Source organism: Melospiza georgiana, chromosome 1, assembly GCF_028018845.1.
Source record: "Melospiza georgiana isolate bMelGeo1 chromosome 1, bMelGeo1.pri, whole genome shotgun sequence".
NCBI lineage: Eukaryota > Metazoa > Chordata > Aves > Passeriformes > Passerellidae > Melospiza > Melospiza georgiana.
In genome coordinates, this window is record NC_080430.1 from 92,872,350 (window position 1) to 92,888,097 (window position 15,748).

General features: G+C 39.3%; 1 protein-coding gene across 6 annotated transcripts in view; it reads right to left on the bottom strand.

Moving 5' to 3' along the window:
* ANKS6 (ankyrin repeat and sterile alpha motif domain containing 6) overlaps window positions 1-15,748 on the bottom strand; it is a 40,490-nt gene that overhangs the window by 23,635 nt on the left and 1,107 nt on the right. For all 6 annotated transcript variants that reach the window (XR_009114890.1, XM_058031040.1, XM_058031049.1 and 3 more), the window contains exons 2-6: window positions 12,644-13,143; window positions 10,343-10,387; window positions 8,470-8,674; window positions 4,932-5,038; window positions 3,365-3,513 (exon numbers count right to left, since the gene is read on the bottom strand). Coding sequence is in view for 5 of the 6 variants with exons in the window: in XM_058031040.1 (XP_057887023.1) it covers window positions 3,365-3,513; window positions 4,932-5,038; window positions 8,470-8,674; window positions 10,343-10,387; window positions 12,644-13,143 (1,006 nt within the window). In the remaining variant the exon portion in view is untranslated. The remainder of the gene's footprint in view (window positions 1-3,364; window positions 3,514-4,931; window positions 5,039-8,469; window positions 8,675-10,342; window positions 10,388-12,643; window positions 13,144-15,748) is intronic.

Genomic DNA, 15,748 nt, shown 5'->3' on the forward strand with positions numbered 1-15,748 from the left:
TAGAGGATGAACTAAACCTATTGAAGCCTGGGTCCCAGTGCATCTCTGGCACCCAGCCTTGTCCTTGAGGTAACAAAATAAATCTTCTCCTTGCATTTCAGCTACGGCTTGGTGGTTGCCTTGGTTACCCACCCGTCTTGATTCATACAGAGGCCATGAAATGGTAAGAAACAAATCAGTTAACAGTTCTTGTGCGATAGAGGTGAAGAATGAGATCATGAATATCCACTATGTTATCAGCAGGTAAAGGAATAGGGGCCAATGCAGTGCACAAACTAAAAATAAAAGAAACATCACAAAAAGTCTACTAGTTAATGACAAAAGTGGTCAAACAAGAGGTGAAACTGAAAAGCATTTATTTTTTTAAACTTCATAAGCAGCCTAGCTGTAATCAGGTATTTTAGTATGATTTAGTACCATTAACAGGAGGAAGGCAGGAATATATGTGCATTTGCTTAACAGAGTAAGAGTATTTAAATGAGAACTAGACAAATTAGAACCAGACAATATTGATTAAAATTACCCCAGGTTAATTATAGGCAACATGACCTCTGAATAAATATTATCTTCACTAAAAAGTATGGAAGAAGTTACAGAAATCAGGCAAAAGGCAAATATACAATCACTGAAAAGGGAAAATCTGAAAATTTACTGATCAAAATGCTTACCATGAAAAGGCATAACTGAAAAAACTTCTTATGTCATCACAGCTCACAAGACACAGCCAGCATAGGTTTGTTGAAAATAAACTCTACCAAATGAATCTCTTTTTGACAGAATAACCAGTCAAGTGAGCAGAAGGGAAGAAAAGTTGGAATGCAGCTTGACTTTATTAAAGCTTTTATTGCTATTTCATGTAGCATTCATCAAACAATTAAGAAAAATATGGTTCAAGTAAAATTAATACAGGGAAAAGACCACAGCCAAAAAATGAGACAAATTGCAAATTATTTGATCTCAAACTGGGAGAACATACTTTGTGCAATAGATTTGGGAATGTTCACTAACAACTGCAGCAATGAAACACAACGTATTTTTCTGTAGTCTAAGGAAGACATCCATTAGACAGTTTTGTAATCACCTTTAACACTCTAAATTTAAACACTGCCAAATTGACATTTTTCAGTGGAGGTTCAAGCTGGCATGCAAGAAGAAATCAAGTGTACTAATGTAGGGGAAAAAAAGCAAGGAAATAAGCAGGTGTACTAAAGAAAAAAAATCAATCACAACATAGCAGAAACTCAGTATAGATGCACAGTGTTACTGCTGAAAAAAAAAAAGTGAATTTCACTGGCAAAAAGGAAACACATCTGTGACAGAATTTTTGTATGCCACTAAGTGATACTGTGACCCTGGTCAGAATCTCACCACTCATTTTAAAATCCTCATCTTGACAGATAACATACATACTAGAAATAGTCAAAAGTTTAGGAATCAAAACATACAAACAAGGAAATTTGCATTAATCAATTTTGTTTAGACTAGAAAAAATATTAAATATTATAGTTCTTCAATTATTTATACAGTTCTTACAAAAATGAAGGTGACCACTGAACAAGATTCAATCAATTTAATGGGCAACAAAAGGAAAAATTTCAGGGTGAAAAAATTCTAACCCAAAAAAGCATCAAGCAGTGGAACTGGGTGCTAATGGAAAAACCATGGGATATGGGAATCTTCACTACAGTGAAAGAAGAGTGAACTGAATATCTATCAAAGATGTTCTTGGTGTATTTGTTCTGTCTCCTGATGCTAAGGCAAGTGAGCCTCATGAATTCCCTCTCACTCTCACATTTCCATGACCCTGCAGACCGTACACTCAGTCATTTGCACTGATCTAAACAAAACAATGGTGTAGAGTTGCCGTAAGTTTCTTTTGTTCACAGTTCCAGCTCACCACAGGGCAGCTGTTCACACAGAAACACAGTTGCTACAAATCCCAGGAGAGGTCCCCTCACCACAGCCATACTGTCCCAAAGAGTCATGCCTATTATGACATTGCTCTCCAGCAGAACATCTGCAAATATCATTTTTATCCTTTTGGAGTATTTGTAAGAAGAGTAAGATATGTAAGATATGTAAGATACTCATGGTCAGACAGGCTGATCAGCAAAGCATTAAGAAGTGATGGAAGAATGGATTACATAGGCTTACAGGTTGTATTTTTAATAGAACTACACAGAATACAATTTCTGCTGAAAAAGTTTGATAATAACTAGTAAGCACTGTAATACTCTGTAGCTTTGAGGCCAAATACTTAAATATTCCAGATTATTAAATTCATGTCAATAATTGTGCCTGTATCCTTATCACTGGCAACTAGTTTTTTTTTCACCTCACGATCTTTTATGACCCTAATTCAAGTCTTTGCGTCATAACACTGCAAGGGTTGCAATCCAATCCATTGCTGATCTGTATTCCATAGAGCCAAAAGCTATTCTGACAGTCTCCCATGTATGTAAAATAGCTCTGTCTAAATTGACAATGAAGTTGTATCATATTGAATGATAGCATAATCATATGAAAACAATAACATGTTCCTTTATAGTTAAAACTGCAAAACAGATTTGAGCTGAAGCAGAACTTTAAATGATCTTTAAAATTCATGTCAGAAATAGCCTGGAAATTAACATTACTTTTTTCAAGATCCTGGTAATATTTATACTTAAAGGATGACATCATGGACTCCAGAAAATTCTGAGGTACACTACACATGCACCATAATTAAAGATTATTCACTAAATAAACTGATGCCCGGAAACAAGCAACAACAACAAAACTAACTCTTTTTCCTTCTCTTTTTCAGTCAATGAAAGTTGGAGTATCTTTGTTTAGTTGGCATACATTTATTCCAACTCTATGTTGTTTCCTATTGGACCACCATCAGTTTTGAGTTAAGGATTCAGCATGCCAGATGACATGTAAGCCTGAAGTACACACTCCTCCACAACTCTTCAAATTAAAATCTCTGCTATGATATTTTTAATTTTCAATGTCAATAGCCTGTTAACCATTTATGGTTAGGAAGCAGTCGACCCTCTGTCCAGATTTAAAAGCAAGATCATAATGGAAATTGAGTTCCAAACTTATTAACATGGTACTTTCCACTTAATCATGAGATCTATTTCTAGGCACTGAAATGCTTCAATGCAAATGCTTCAATGCCTTGCTACCTGATGAAAAGGAAGTTGAATACCTGCTACACTCCACAAAATCAGAACATACTGTCAACGAGGAATTCAGAAACACACACAACTCCCCAACAAACCCAGTTACATATTAGATCCAAAAGACTTAGCAATTATTTTTTCTGCTTATACATTACAGGAATTAATGAGGTTTTACCAAGAATGAATATATTTACCTTTAGGCCTCCTTTGTCATCTGGCAAGATCGGGACATTTAAGGATTGCCTACTTCTGGAACGAGGCAGAGATGATCTGTTGTTCACTTTATTCTTGTCTTTATCTACTTGCATGCATGCTGATGCCAGTAACCTTACAAGCTCTGTATCTAAAAGGAAGCAAATTAAGATAATGTTTGGCCTGTTTTGCTTTCCCGAATTACAACCGATGCACTGACATTTTCCCTGTAAATCACATATAAGTAGCAATTGATCTACCTCTCAAACACAAAGCAGATGAACCCCCAAACCTTTCTTTCTTGACCTATTTTCCCATGTCTTCTCTCCACAATTTGGGCTGCAGTCTTACCATCTCTCTAAAGGTTTTTATCAATATAAATAAGGATGCTACTCAGCTGGAATCAGTCATGTGTGACCAAGTGAACTGCCCTCTCTCACACTTTGTACAAGTTAAGAACAATATTGAGATGTTCCCTTTTCTCACCTGGCACAGAAGAGAGTAGAGAAAAATGAATATTCTTTCTTCAAGTGTAGGTTGCAGAAAGAAGTTCGAAAGTAAATCCCAAAGAGAAAGAAGATGTTCAGCCTGGACAATGAAGGGACTGAAAATAAATGGTAAGAAAAACATGGACAAAAAAGAAGTAAGAAAAAAAGTAAGAGGATGAAAAAGAATAAGCATGACAGGAGACAGGAAAGCAAAAAAAATAAATTCTGTAAATCTGCATTTTGTACAGGAGTCAGGTAGGATTTTCAGACAGGCAAAGAGAACTGAACAAGAGAGAAAGAAGTAGCGAGACAAACTATTCTGCTGCAGAAGTTAGGTCTAAAATAATTCTCTGTATTTATTGTCTAAAATGTTGCACTATTAGTGATCTACCTTTGACATAGAAAACAATCTGCTAGTAACCATGACCACCATAAGGTGTAAATTCAGAGACTTCATAAGCAGTAATGGGTTTTGGTTTCAGATAAATCAATTCAGGTACCAAGGAAGATTAACAATAACAAATTATGTATGTAAAACAAATTGCAACAAAAAGTGAATGTGTTTCATTCAAGCCTCCCAAAGCATGCTGTCTTGTCCTACAGCACTCCCACACAAACAACCTGAATCCTGAGGTGTGATTTATTCTCGCTGGAGGTTCCATCAGGAGTTCCCTAGTTCTGTTCCCACTACGCTCTCTCTGTCCTGGCCCTTTGCTGCTCTTTGTCAAGGGGCAATTTCTACCTCCAGCTCATAGCTCTGTGCTAATGACACTACAGAATACCAGTGCCCCCACAATCAAATGCCACACAGCTGGCTCTGGTGACACAAACAGCACAGTTTTCAAGCATCTTCAGAACCAAAAGCAAGAGGAATGCACGAAATCTGTTATCCCATAAACGTATACACTCATCTAACCAATTAACTGAACCCCCATCACTTTCAGACAGTGTCCTTTCTTGGTCCAGTCCAGCCTAGACATGAGAGGATACTTCCTAGCAACTGCAATGTATTTTCTAGATTGGAAGGAATGTATATTTGTTTATATTGTGCATTTCTCCACAGCATTTTGAAATAGCATACCTGGATCATTCAGCAGCATTATCAAGTCAAACGCTGTGTATCCATTTTTCGCACGAAGGTTAACATCAGCTCCTTGATTTAACAGATACTTTACAACATTTTTGTTTCTTTAAGGAAAGAAAAAAAGGCATTGATCACATTAAAGAACAAGTAAATGAAGAAAGAAGCACCCAATACTCTATTTGCAGCCTTTTATAACATTATTCCTGAATCAGAGATCAGTTTTACACATTCTACAAATAACTTAGCGTAAAATTTGTTCACAAGCTCTTCAAAAGCTCCCACAAGTCCTTTATCAGTCACGTTTACTCAGTATGACTTACATTAATCAAAATGCAGAAAGTTAGCCTTAAAAACACCATTTGAGTATCAGCTTCCTAAGCTGATCCTTTGGAAGTGACTGCAATATGTTGCTAAACACCTTTCCAATGAAAGCCATTAATGCCTAGGGCAGAAAAGCAGATGGAATGACAAAGGACATTTCAGTAGTCATCACATGCCATCACTAAATCTTCAATGCAACCTCATTTTCACAGCTTGCACATTAAGAAATTGCATACAGAAAAGCCAAATTGACTGAAGATAACTTATAAACTTCAAACAGTACTTCACCTAATTACAGTTATAAATTTTATAATTGAGAGGGCACATCATCACTTCCCTGAGGTGTTTAAAATGCAAAAACAATCAGCATTAAATGCCAACCAACACAAACACCTCCAACAAAAGCTCCTCAAAGCTAGCTGCATAAAAGACACTCACCATCCTGCTCCAGTTAGCCCCTCTCCCCTCTGATACACCTGAGTAAATAAGCAGGACTAGCCTTGCGAGTTAAAACCAATACTTCAATTCAGCCTATGAAATAACTGAACAGAAAACAAAGCTAGGGAAAATATATTTAATATTAAAACTCTTTAACAGTGACTGACCTTGTATAAAATCAAACTTTGACATGCATCAGCAACACAGAGAAAAAACATTCTCAAGCACCAACAGGTAACTGCAAATTCTAATAATGAAGCTGAAAAATGGATCTCAACATGTCCACTTCAGAGCATCATTTCTTATTCAGATTACATTTCCACTCCTGAACTCACTCCACACAAAATCAACCTGAAATGGAGGATGACTGTTACTTCTCTCTTCTAACAAAAATTCTGCTTATCCTCACCACAGCTCCTCTGAGTATTTCCTATTACTTTCCTACTCTTCTTTAGAACTATCATCCCTCCATCCTGCTCTCCAGTCCTGCACCTTGTGAGCACTCAGAGACATCAATTCTTAGTGCCTCTGGCTCAGAGAGACCTTGCCTGCTCCCTCCTTCAAGCCCTTCACACTACTGGTGGTCCTGAGAAAGGGTTAGCTGAGGCTCTGTGGAGCTCAAAGATTTCCAGATGTTATGAAAACTTGCAACTCTCCATGCTAAGAAAAAGGTTCAGATACAAAGTATAGAATTACAAGGACAAGTATTATGCACGTGAGGTGGCTTTACACACAAGGGTCTTGTATATTTCAGGTGCCCTACCTCCACTTGTACTATGATTACTCATCATGGTAAAACTTAGCACAGCAACTCTACTTCTGCAGCCTTCATGCTGCTCTTCTATTGATCCAGATGTCCCTGGAGTCAGTCCTGCTGTCATTATTTACTTATGACAACATACAACACTGAGAGGGTTTCATAGCTGGCTGTGATGCTGGGATTATCTTGGGTGACTTGAGACATCTTTTATCCTTCATGGATAGCTCTAAGTTCCCAAGAAGTCACACTCTCATTTCCAGGACTGGGATGTCCTTCTGGTCTTTCCACTGAGCCAGTGTCCTTTAGACAGCTTTACTTAAGCATGAACAATATCAAACACTCTTTAAATTCCACTACCTCAAATGATAAGCATATTAACAAAATTAACTTACAAAGTTTCAAACTTACAAAGTTGACTGATATATACTTTTCATAATCCCGTCCTCCAGTAAACTGAACAGCCAGCATCTGAACACATGCAGGACTAACTCTTGTATGTGCTTGCACAAAAAAGTACCTGAGTACCAGCAAGGGGACATGCTAGCAGCCCTGCCCATCACTTTGTGCTGGCTGCTCCTATTCCAGGAGTACACTGTGTGACTGATGCTATGTGAAACAGCTGCACCAGAAAATCTGATCTTAGTCCACTTCTGTCACTACTATCAATAAAGGTCCCAAGAACTACTTCAGAAAAGTTTCACAAGGCAATGACAACTTGACCTCCTATTTTTCCTTTTTGTTGCATTTATATAGTCCAAGCAGATCTGCTGACTGAAAAAAAAAATCTGGTGTTGAATACCTGCCTTTATACAATTAATGTACTACCACTTAAGAGAACCTTCACCTTGCTGCAGGCCTTATCTACAACAAAGAAAAGTTCACCTTCCAGAACTGAATATCCTGTATTCAAACAGTGTTATAGACATCACATGTGAAGTACCAGCCAGGGCAATTTCTGAGGTCTGACTCCCAAGCAGCTACTTAGATTTACGAAGGAGCTTTACAGAAAATGAAATTATTTTGGTTGCATTTCCAAAAACTCGATGAAAACTAAAGGCTGAACAGAAGAACACAGAAATGGTTTTACAACTGGAAAATGTGGTACATGGAAAGCTGATTGCCTTGAAGTTTCACAGCTTCATGCAGACTTACAACCCTGGCAGGAGGGGTGATAGAATCTTTCACAATACTGAAAAACATCAAAGGATGGAAGCTGAAGTATGCACCAAGGCTCCTGGGGACTGCCTGGAGCACCATGTTCCCAGTACTTACTAAGCTTGCTTCAGGTTCCCAAATGCTTTACCCATTCTAAAATCCAAACTTCACAGAATCACAGAATAACCTGAGTTAGAAGGGACCCACAAGGGCAGTTGAATTCAAGACTGTAGAATCCCTGCACAGCACTATCCCCAAGAGTCACACCATGTCTCTGAGTGCTTTGATCCAACACTCCTTGAACTCTGTCAGGCCTGGTGCTGTGACCACTTCCCTGGGGAGTGCCTTCCAGCGCCAAACCACTCTCTAAGCTAAGAACTTTTTTCTAATATCCAACCTAAACCTCGCCTTGACACTTCTGGCCATTCCCTCGGGTCCTGTCACTGATCACCACAGAGAAGATGTCAATGCCTGTCCCTCCTCTTCCCCCCATGAGGAAGTTATAGATGGCAATGAGTTTTCCTCTCAGACTCATCTCCTCCAGGCTGAACAAGCAAGTGACCTCAGCCATTCCTCACACAGCTTCCCCTCAAGGCCCTCCACCGTCTGTGTTACACTCCTGTGGACATTCTCTAATAGTTTAATGTCTTTCTCATACTACGGTGATTAAAACATGATTCAGATCTGCTCCAAAAAGCTGAGGGCAGTGCAAGAGTCATGAGAAACTGAGGTCATGAGTCTCTTAATTTTTTTTAAGACCTCTCTGCTTCTACAGTCAGTATCAAAGAGGATTTTTTCTATTGGGATGTAAGAAAAATTAAACTTCTTTACTGCTAGACACAAAGAGAGCACATATCTTACCCATGGTACGTGGCCTGCATTAGTGCTGTCCAGCCATGAACATTATCCTGCTTATCAATATCAGCCTTTTTCTCAACGAGGAACTGAACAAGGGGCAGCTGTCCAGTTACAGCCGCAATCATTAAGGGAGATGCACCATCAACAGTGGTAACATTAACCTGACTCAGATCTTCATCAATGATGTCTTTAACCAGCTGAAAGTTTCCTGTAAAACAGTGATAAAACATAACCTAAATGTTAGTTAATTAGTACATCTTTCCAGCTGACATAAAACTGCATGAGGCACTGTATTTTCCTCATTTTCTCTACCTGTACACTTATGGCGCAATCCCATTATAATAATTATTTTCTGAAATGAACGACTAAGGAAGGTTGTATAAACTGCAGTGCATCCTGCATGTGAAGACACAAATAGGGAATATTTCTATTAAGTTGCTGTAAGATGATGTCCTGCGAGGAAAATTGATGATGCTCAGGCACCATTATTTTTCCTTCAAAGATCCCTGTTCCATTTCCACAGGCTGCACTCACAGAAAGTTAATGATTTTAGAATCAAAGTAGGTGGGTACAAAGGCACTCTGAAAGGTGATGGAGGTCATACCTTGCCTTAAACAGGTAGAATAATGCCTTGTCTCCCACTGACTGGTAAGTTCCTCTTACAAAGACAGTTCACTGATTCTAAAAACTTTTACTGATAGAATTTCACAACCTCATCGGTGTTTATTTCAGTGCTCAGCTTTCTTATATTCTGAATTTTTTTTCTGTCTCCAGTATTCGAACTACGTCTCCAACACAAAATTTCCCTACTCCTTGCTTAAGAGTAAAATCATTTGTTGTCATTAGTCTGCTTTACAGTTCCTTAAAAGTTAATCTAATTTTCAGGTTTCCACATAAAGGAGCTGGAAGTCACTTGAGTTCTTGCCTAGATTACAAAAAGCAGTATGAAATATGTTACTGAATATATTTGAACAAGGTTGAGGGTTTTTTCCTAAATCTTGAAGTAGGGCTGCTTTTACAAAATGTATGAGGTAGTCAGGATTGCCTTTAACAGAGAGCCTAAGCTTACCTACATCCTTTTTGCTGTCCTATGGCAGGCAAAACCAGGGAAGAAGAGAAAGGAAAAAAAATATCTCTGTGATTGTGTGTACCAGCACAGGTACAGGGGCAAGAACAAGCAAATCAACAACTTCCATGCAAATGGAAAAATTTTCACCTTTAATAAAACCCTTCAGATGGTAAACTGCTTCACAGCATAGGCTGCTTTCAACTCAATCACAAGCATGAACATTTTCCTTGGAAAGTTGTTAAGAATCCCAGACAAACCCTGCAGCCACTTGAATGCACTCACTGAAACTCACACCCACCAATGCCACTCAGCTAATTTCTTGGAACAGGACTACTTTTGGTATGTTTCAATTTGGCAAAAGACAGTGGGTGGGTTTTTTAACACAGACTCACGGCAAACTTTGTTAAACAGAAACCCTGGAACCTACAGAGACACCTACAGAATGTCCTCTGAACCCTGGACACTCCTTAACCTAGTGAGTTGCTTTTTTAACAGGGCTGCCATCCATAGCCAAATTAAAAAAAAAAAGCCAAAACTCAGTGTGTCAACCAGTATTCATTTGGCCCCTCCTATGCTACTTCTTCTGACCCAGCACTAACATCTGTAAATCTCGAAAATCACAGGGGTACAAGAAGTGCACATGATCACCCTAAAAATCTAACAGACTTGAGGCTCTCCCAGGAAGATGTTTTGGTAGCTCACATGTGAAGAGCAGGAACAGAAAAATCAGGTTTCCCACACTAGCAAACAGACATGCTCTGAAGTTAGAAAAACTAGACAGGGTGGAAGAATCATGACAGTACTCACCCATTTTCAAAGCATGAAAGACATCAGGTTGCCTCTTTTCTGCATCTGAAAGAAATATAAACATTTATATTAGCAATAAAAAAAATACCAAAAGTCTCTAGTAGAATTTTTATACAAAAAACTATTAAAAATTTAAAGTATTATAAAACATATGTTTAGGCATATACTGAATAAGAACAAAGAAAGTATTGGCAAGTTCTGTATTACCTTTGGGAAGAATGAATCACCTGTACAGTTCTCTGAGCAGAGCTAAAGCTAGAAACTATAATAAGGCACGAGCACAGGCTTTTCAATTTCCATTCTCCATCAGGATATTGTATTTGGAAACTCTTTTTTTCCTGCCTGGAAGTCTAAAATATCCACTAAAGAATTACAGTATGGCTTTGTGGCCTGGTAAAATCGCCTGTACAACAGTGAACACTCAAATTGTATGGGATTATTTTGAAAGGTGACTCAAAAGGAGTTTTACAAGCTGCCCCAGTTTTATTTCCTCTTGAGTATTTCCAGGTTAATTTGTAAAGGTCACAAAAATAATAGTGTCAATTTAACTACGCAGCTTGGTATTTGTGAATTAATATTCTTCAGCTCCCAGATAATCATCCCCATAATAAGAACTGTAATTATTACAAATTGTAATACTTTGAGTGAAGAATCATTCTTTTTACATGGATTAACAGCGCTTTGAAAATTCTGACACTATATAGATGAGGAAAAAATAGTGACATATTTTTCACCTTCCACTCATGCCAGAAAATACCATCCTCTATCCTCGAAATTATTATGGACAAATTATTACTAAAGAATCAATGGGGTAACAAAATTTTATGAAAAACAAGGAGACACTGAGAGATTTCGTGAGCCAATTCTGGCATTTTTATGAAATACAGAAAAGGTTTATGTTCACAGCTTTACTCCAAAGGAAGTCACCTTAATATGCTGAACAAAAGGAATTGCTGAAAATTCCAAAATACTCCAAGAAACTCTTATTTTAAGACCAGGAAAGAGAGTGATGCGTCCTACATTTTCTCCTGATTCAGAAACCGCTCTTATAGAAGGAACTGTGTGTATGAGCTCACCACTGCAAAACAGATTTCAAAAGACTAGTTTAGGAAAGGACCAGGCTCCATTCTTGTAATGTGAAAACCCTGGAGGAGAGGCAGCTTCAGGGAGCAGGAGACCATGAGAAGATGCCAGAAGGAAAGACTGTGATCTGAGTAGAGCCTAAGTAAGGACAGGGACAGAAAGCAGGTAACACTCAAGCCATTCCAGGCAGTAAATTTGCTGCCGAGAACAGCTGTGGGAAGAGAGCTGCTTTCTCCTAGGAGGCAGTTCACCCTATCTATGGCAATGAAAGAAGGAAAAGTTCCTTCTTTCCTGTCTTCCATATGACAGAAATGATCTTTCTTCTTCACAAGATATTCAAGACTCCAGCGCTAGGAGGAAACTTGAAGTGTGGTCAAAAACCAGTGCAGAAATTTGTGTGGAAGAATAATGTTTTTACTCCTCTCTCTGCCCAAATGAGTTACTACCCTCCTGATGATGGAAATTCCCCCTCAGCAGAGGTGACAAACATCCATCTGCTTTAAAGCAAGTCCAGTCCTCTCACTTAAACAGAATCCTTCAATACTTTGAGGCCAACTCTGCCTGAACATACATCCTGTATATGCAAACACATGGACACTCATGAATTCCATGGATCTCTGATTCTGTATGTTGTAAGCAACTGATGTCTGTTCCTCAAGGTGATGACCAAACATCTACAATCAATCAGTCCTGCCTGGCAGCATGGCTGGATGAAAGCTCTAGAGTCCAAACTCTAAGTCAATATCTGAGTTCACACCTTCTCTACAACAGAAACAGATGTCTGATTTTTGTTCTTACTTCTTCAAGTACAAGGGAAGCTTGACCTGCAGAAATGACACCAAATGTAGACAACAGTTTTGGACATGTCCATATGGCAGTGGAAAATGATCTTTCTAGAGCTAGCCACATCCTTATCTTTCATAGCAAACAGTACAAAGCTGGAAAATCCAGCTCTTCCAAACTCTCTTGTTAAGCACTTCCCAGTGCTGGCTTGCATAAATATCTTGAAAAGTGTCCCCAAAACAGCCACATACAGACAGGAATCTTATCCTGCTAACATGGAAAAAATTTGCTGAAGTTGGGCACTTGTACCTCAGCTGAAGTAGGTGTGCCTGCTCCAACATTTTCAAAATCCAGCTGCAAATTACAAAGAACCTCATGCCCATACAAAATAAGCTCCTCAATTTCTAACGTGAAACACAAAGTAACATTCCATACCTGCCTGAGGCCTAATCGTTGTGAGAGATTCCAAATAGTCCTTCATGTCTTTGTGTTTGAAGCCAACAGAGATTTCAAAAGGTGTTTTATGTAGTACATTCAAGTGATCAGGGTTGGCACCTTTCTCCACGAGCTGCTGTGCCATGCTCACCTTTCCACTAACAGCTGCCAGCATTAAAGGGCTCCAGCCCATTGTCTTTATGGTGTAGTTACAATCAGCTCCCCAGTCTAGCAACAGATGCACCACTGCCTCATGTCCATGCTGAGCAGCTGCCATCAGTGGAGTGATATCAGGAAGGTCATCTCTGCTGCTGTTAAGTACATTTGTGCTAAAATGGTCGTAATTGTCCACAAAAGCTCCAGATTCCAGCAACAATTTCACCATGCTGACATGACCGCCTCTGGAGGCCATTGTGAGGACACTGGCTCCTAACTTGTTCTGTGCATTGAGATCAGCACCATTCTCCAGCAAGATGTGGGCCACGCTTAGATGTCCAAACCTTGGAAGAAAGAGACACAAGGGAGAATTAACACCTTGGACTGCAAAAACCAACATCCTCCGAACCTAGAAAACTTCATTACCATATTTGCCAATTGACTAATACATACACTGTGAGGAATCATACAAGCATCTCTGAATGTGACAATGGGCACCCTGCTGGAGGAGACCACTCATCAGCTGAGGACTGTAAACAAAACCATTCCACATGCACCAGTGACTGTGCTCATAAAGCAGGCACTTATCAAAGAGGATGGTCTGCTCAAAGCAGCAAAATGCCAGCCTCATTTTCTGCTGCAGGCCACCAAGGCACCAACTCATAACTTCCACAAACCAATGTCACTTTCAGGCTCTTTTTCCACAGATGTATCCCATTAACAGATCAAAGCCAGTTTGTTTCCAGAGATCTTTATTAAGTACCATCATTACTGAACATCTGGAGTAAAAACTGCAGTGTCAGTGCTAACTAAGGAAGAAAAAGACCATTTTATCAACTGGAGAGTCAGTCTTCTATATTTGCATTATCCCTTGTTTTCTAGTTGTGAACCATCAATGAACTCCCACAATATAAGAAGACTTAGGGATTACAGATGTGTCCATGAAGCTCAGAGAAGAACACGTTGAGTGGCCATGACTGTTGTAAAGTTAGCTGAACTTCCCTCAACACCAAGGGGACCAGAGAGGGTCTTTAAGAGAAATGGCTTACCAGCAGAGTGGGACAACTGGCCATGTGAATGGCCTTCCCTAAAACAATCAATGGAAATTATTCTGCTCCTCAGTCACACACACCAGCATGGGGGGAAGCATCAACACGGTTCAGCCCAACACAAAGCACCAAAATGAAATTAAAATAAGTGTTTAAAAAGTAAGGTGCTTGAATTGGCTTCCAGCCAGTTATTCCTTCCTGATAATTGGGAATACCCAGTGCATAAGTTGACAAAAGCAGGCAGACAGAACAACCACAAACTCACTCAGCTAGAATGCAAAGAGTAAATTTACTTGTTACCTCATGAACCTGGGGACCCCCAAAGCAACACACAGGCAGAGATACACAAGTGGAGAAGCAGGCACCATAACCAGTTCATGCTAAAGGACCAATGGCCTGCAGTTCACACAAGACTTATCAAGAATTATTCCTGGCTCCAAGGTCACTTGAGTGATTTACAATCCTCCTCAACAGTCTTGAGGTTTTTAACCCATTCCTTCCAACACCCAGCACTGTGATGATGAGCATACAGGGACTTGTAACAGGCGTGCCAAGGTGTCTGGTGATTCAACTGTCTGTTGCAGTTGCTACGTCAGGCTTGCGCTATGATTTCAAGACACTGCTGTATTACAAGGCTAAATTAAAACCCTGTGTAATATTAAGTATCTGCCAAGAAAGAAATATGGCACCAAACCCTCCTTGCGTGAAATATCTACAAGAACTTGGTCAGAGTACTGAACTCTGACACCAGCTTTACCAGAAACCTAGCTTTGATATCGCTTGACGATCAGAGGCTCAGCTAGTTTGTCAGTAAGCAAAAGGCAATCAGACAAGCAGGAGGTTGGGGTTAGGGTTGCCAATTTTCAGTGAGAAAATGGCAACCCCATATTTTAATAAATATAATACCTTGACAAGATGTGTGCATCGTGCTCTTGTTGCAGGCATCATGCACTACTGCATGCCCATGCACGTTGTGGTTAGCACAACCCAACTTTGACCCTGAAGGCAACTTCTGTACATTACAGCAAAGCAAACCTTAGTCGAGGAAACCCCAGAGAATGCTACTGACCACTTAAAGCAACCACATCCTCAAAGTCCCTTGTTTCCTTCCAGAGAGTATACAGTGGCAGGAGGAAGCCTCTGGAGCTTGTGTACTCCCTAAATCTACCCTGTACCTTCACTGCATCACCTCAGTAGAGCCTGCAACCCCTGCACACAGTTAATTTTATGCATATATGCTACCTCCTGTCCAGCTGCAATACAGCTAATCACAGCCAGAAAATGAAAGAGCTACCTAAGTCTGAAGCCTACCTTTGTACAAACACCAGGCTTCCTTTCTGGTTATCCATTAAAAAGAAGAGAAAATATGCTCTTTTACTTTACACTTTTCAGCAATATATACAACTCTTTTCAAATGTCAGCCAGTAATTTCTTGAAATCAGTGAGAGTGTTTTAGTCATCTGACTTTATTGTTTTTAGGGAATGAGCGTATGGTTTTCATTAAGGGGAAAAAAAATCTGTTTCTGCAATTTTTTCCTTTTCTTTAAACCTTCATAAAATAACTAAATTGTTGAACCTTGTCTTCCTTGTTCTTACTGGGAAACCAGCTGTGTGACTCATTCTTTGGGAACTTTCTATGGCCATTAATTGAAACGAGAAATGTTGACTTTGAAACAGATTTTCTTCCAAGTATTTTGAAGTTATGAAATTAAAAAAAAAAAACAACCAGCCAACAAAAAACCCAAACAAATACAAACACCCCCCCCCCAAAAAAAAAAAAAAAAAAAAAACAGAAAAAAACCCAAACCAAAACACCACCAGAATAACAAAAAACATTCTCTTGATTAAGCATTCCGTTATTACAGGACAGCAATGCCCTCCAACCCTGCAAAACACGCCA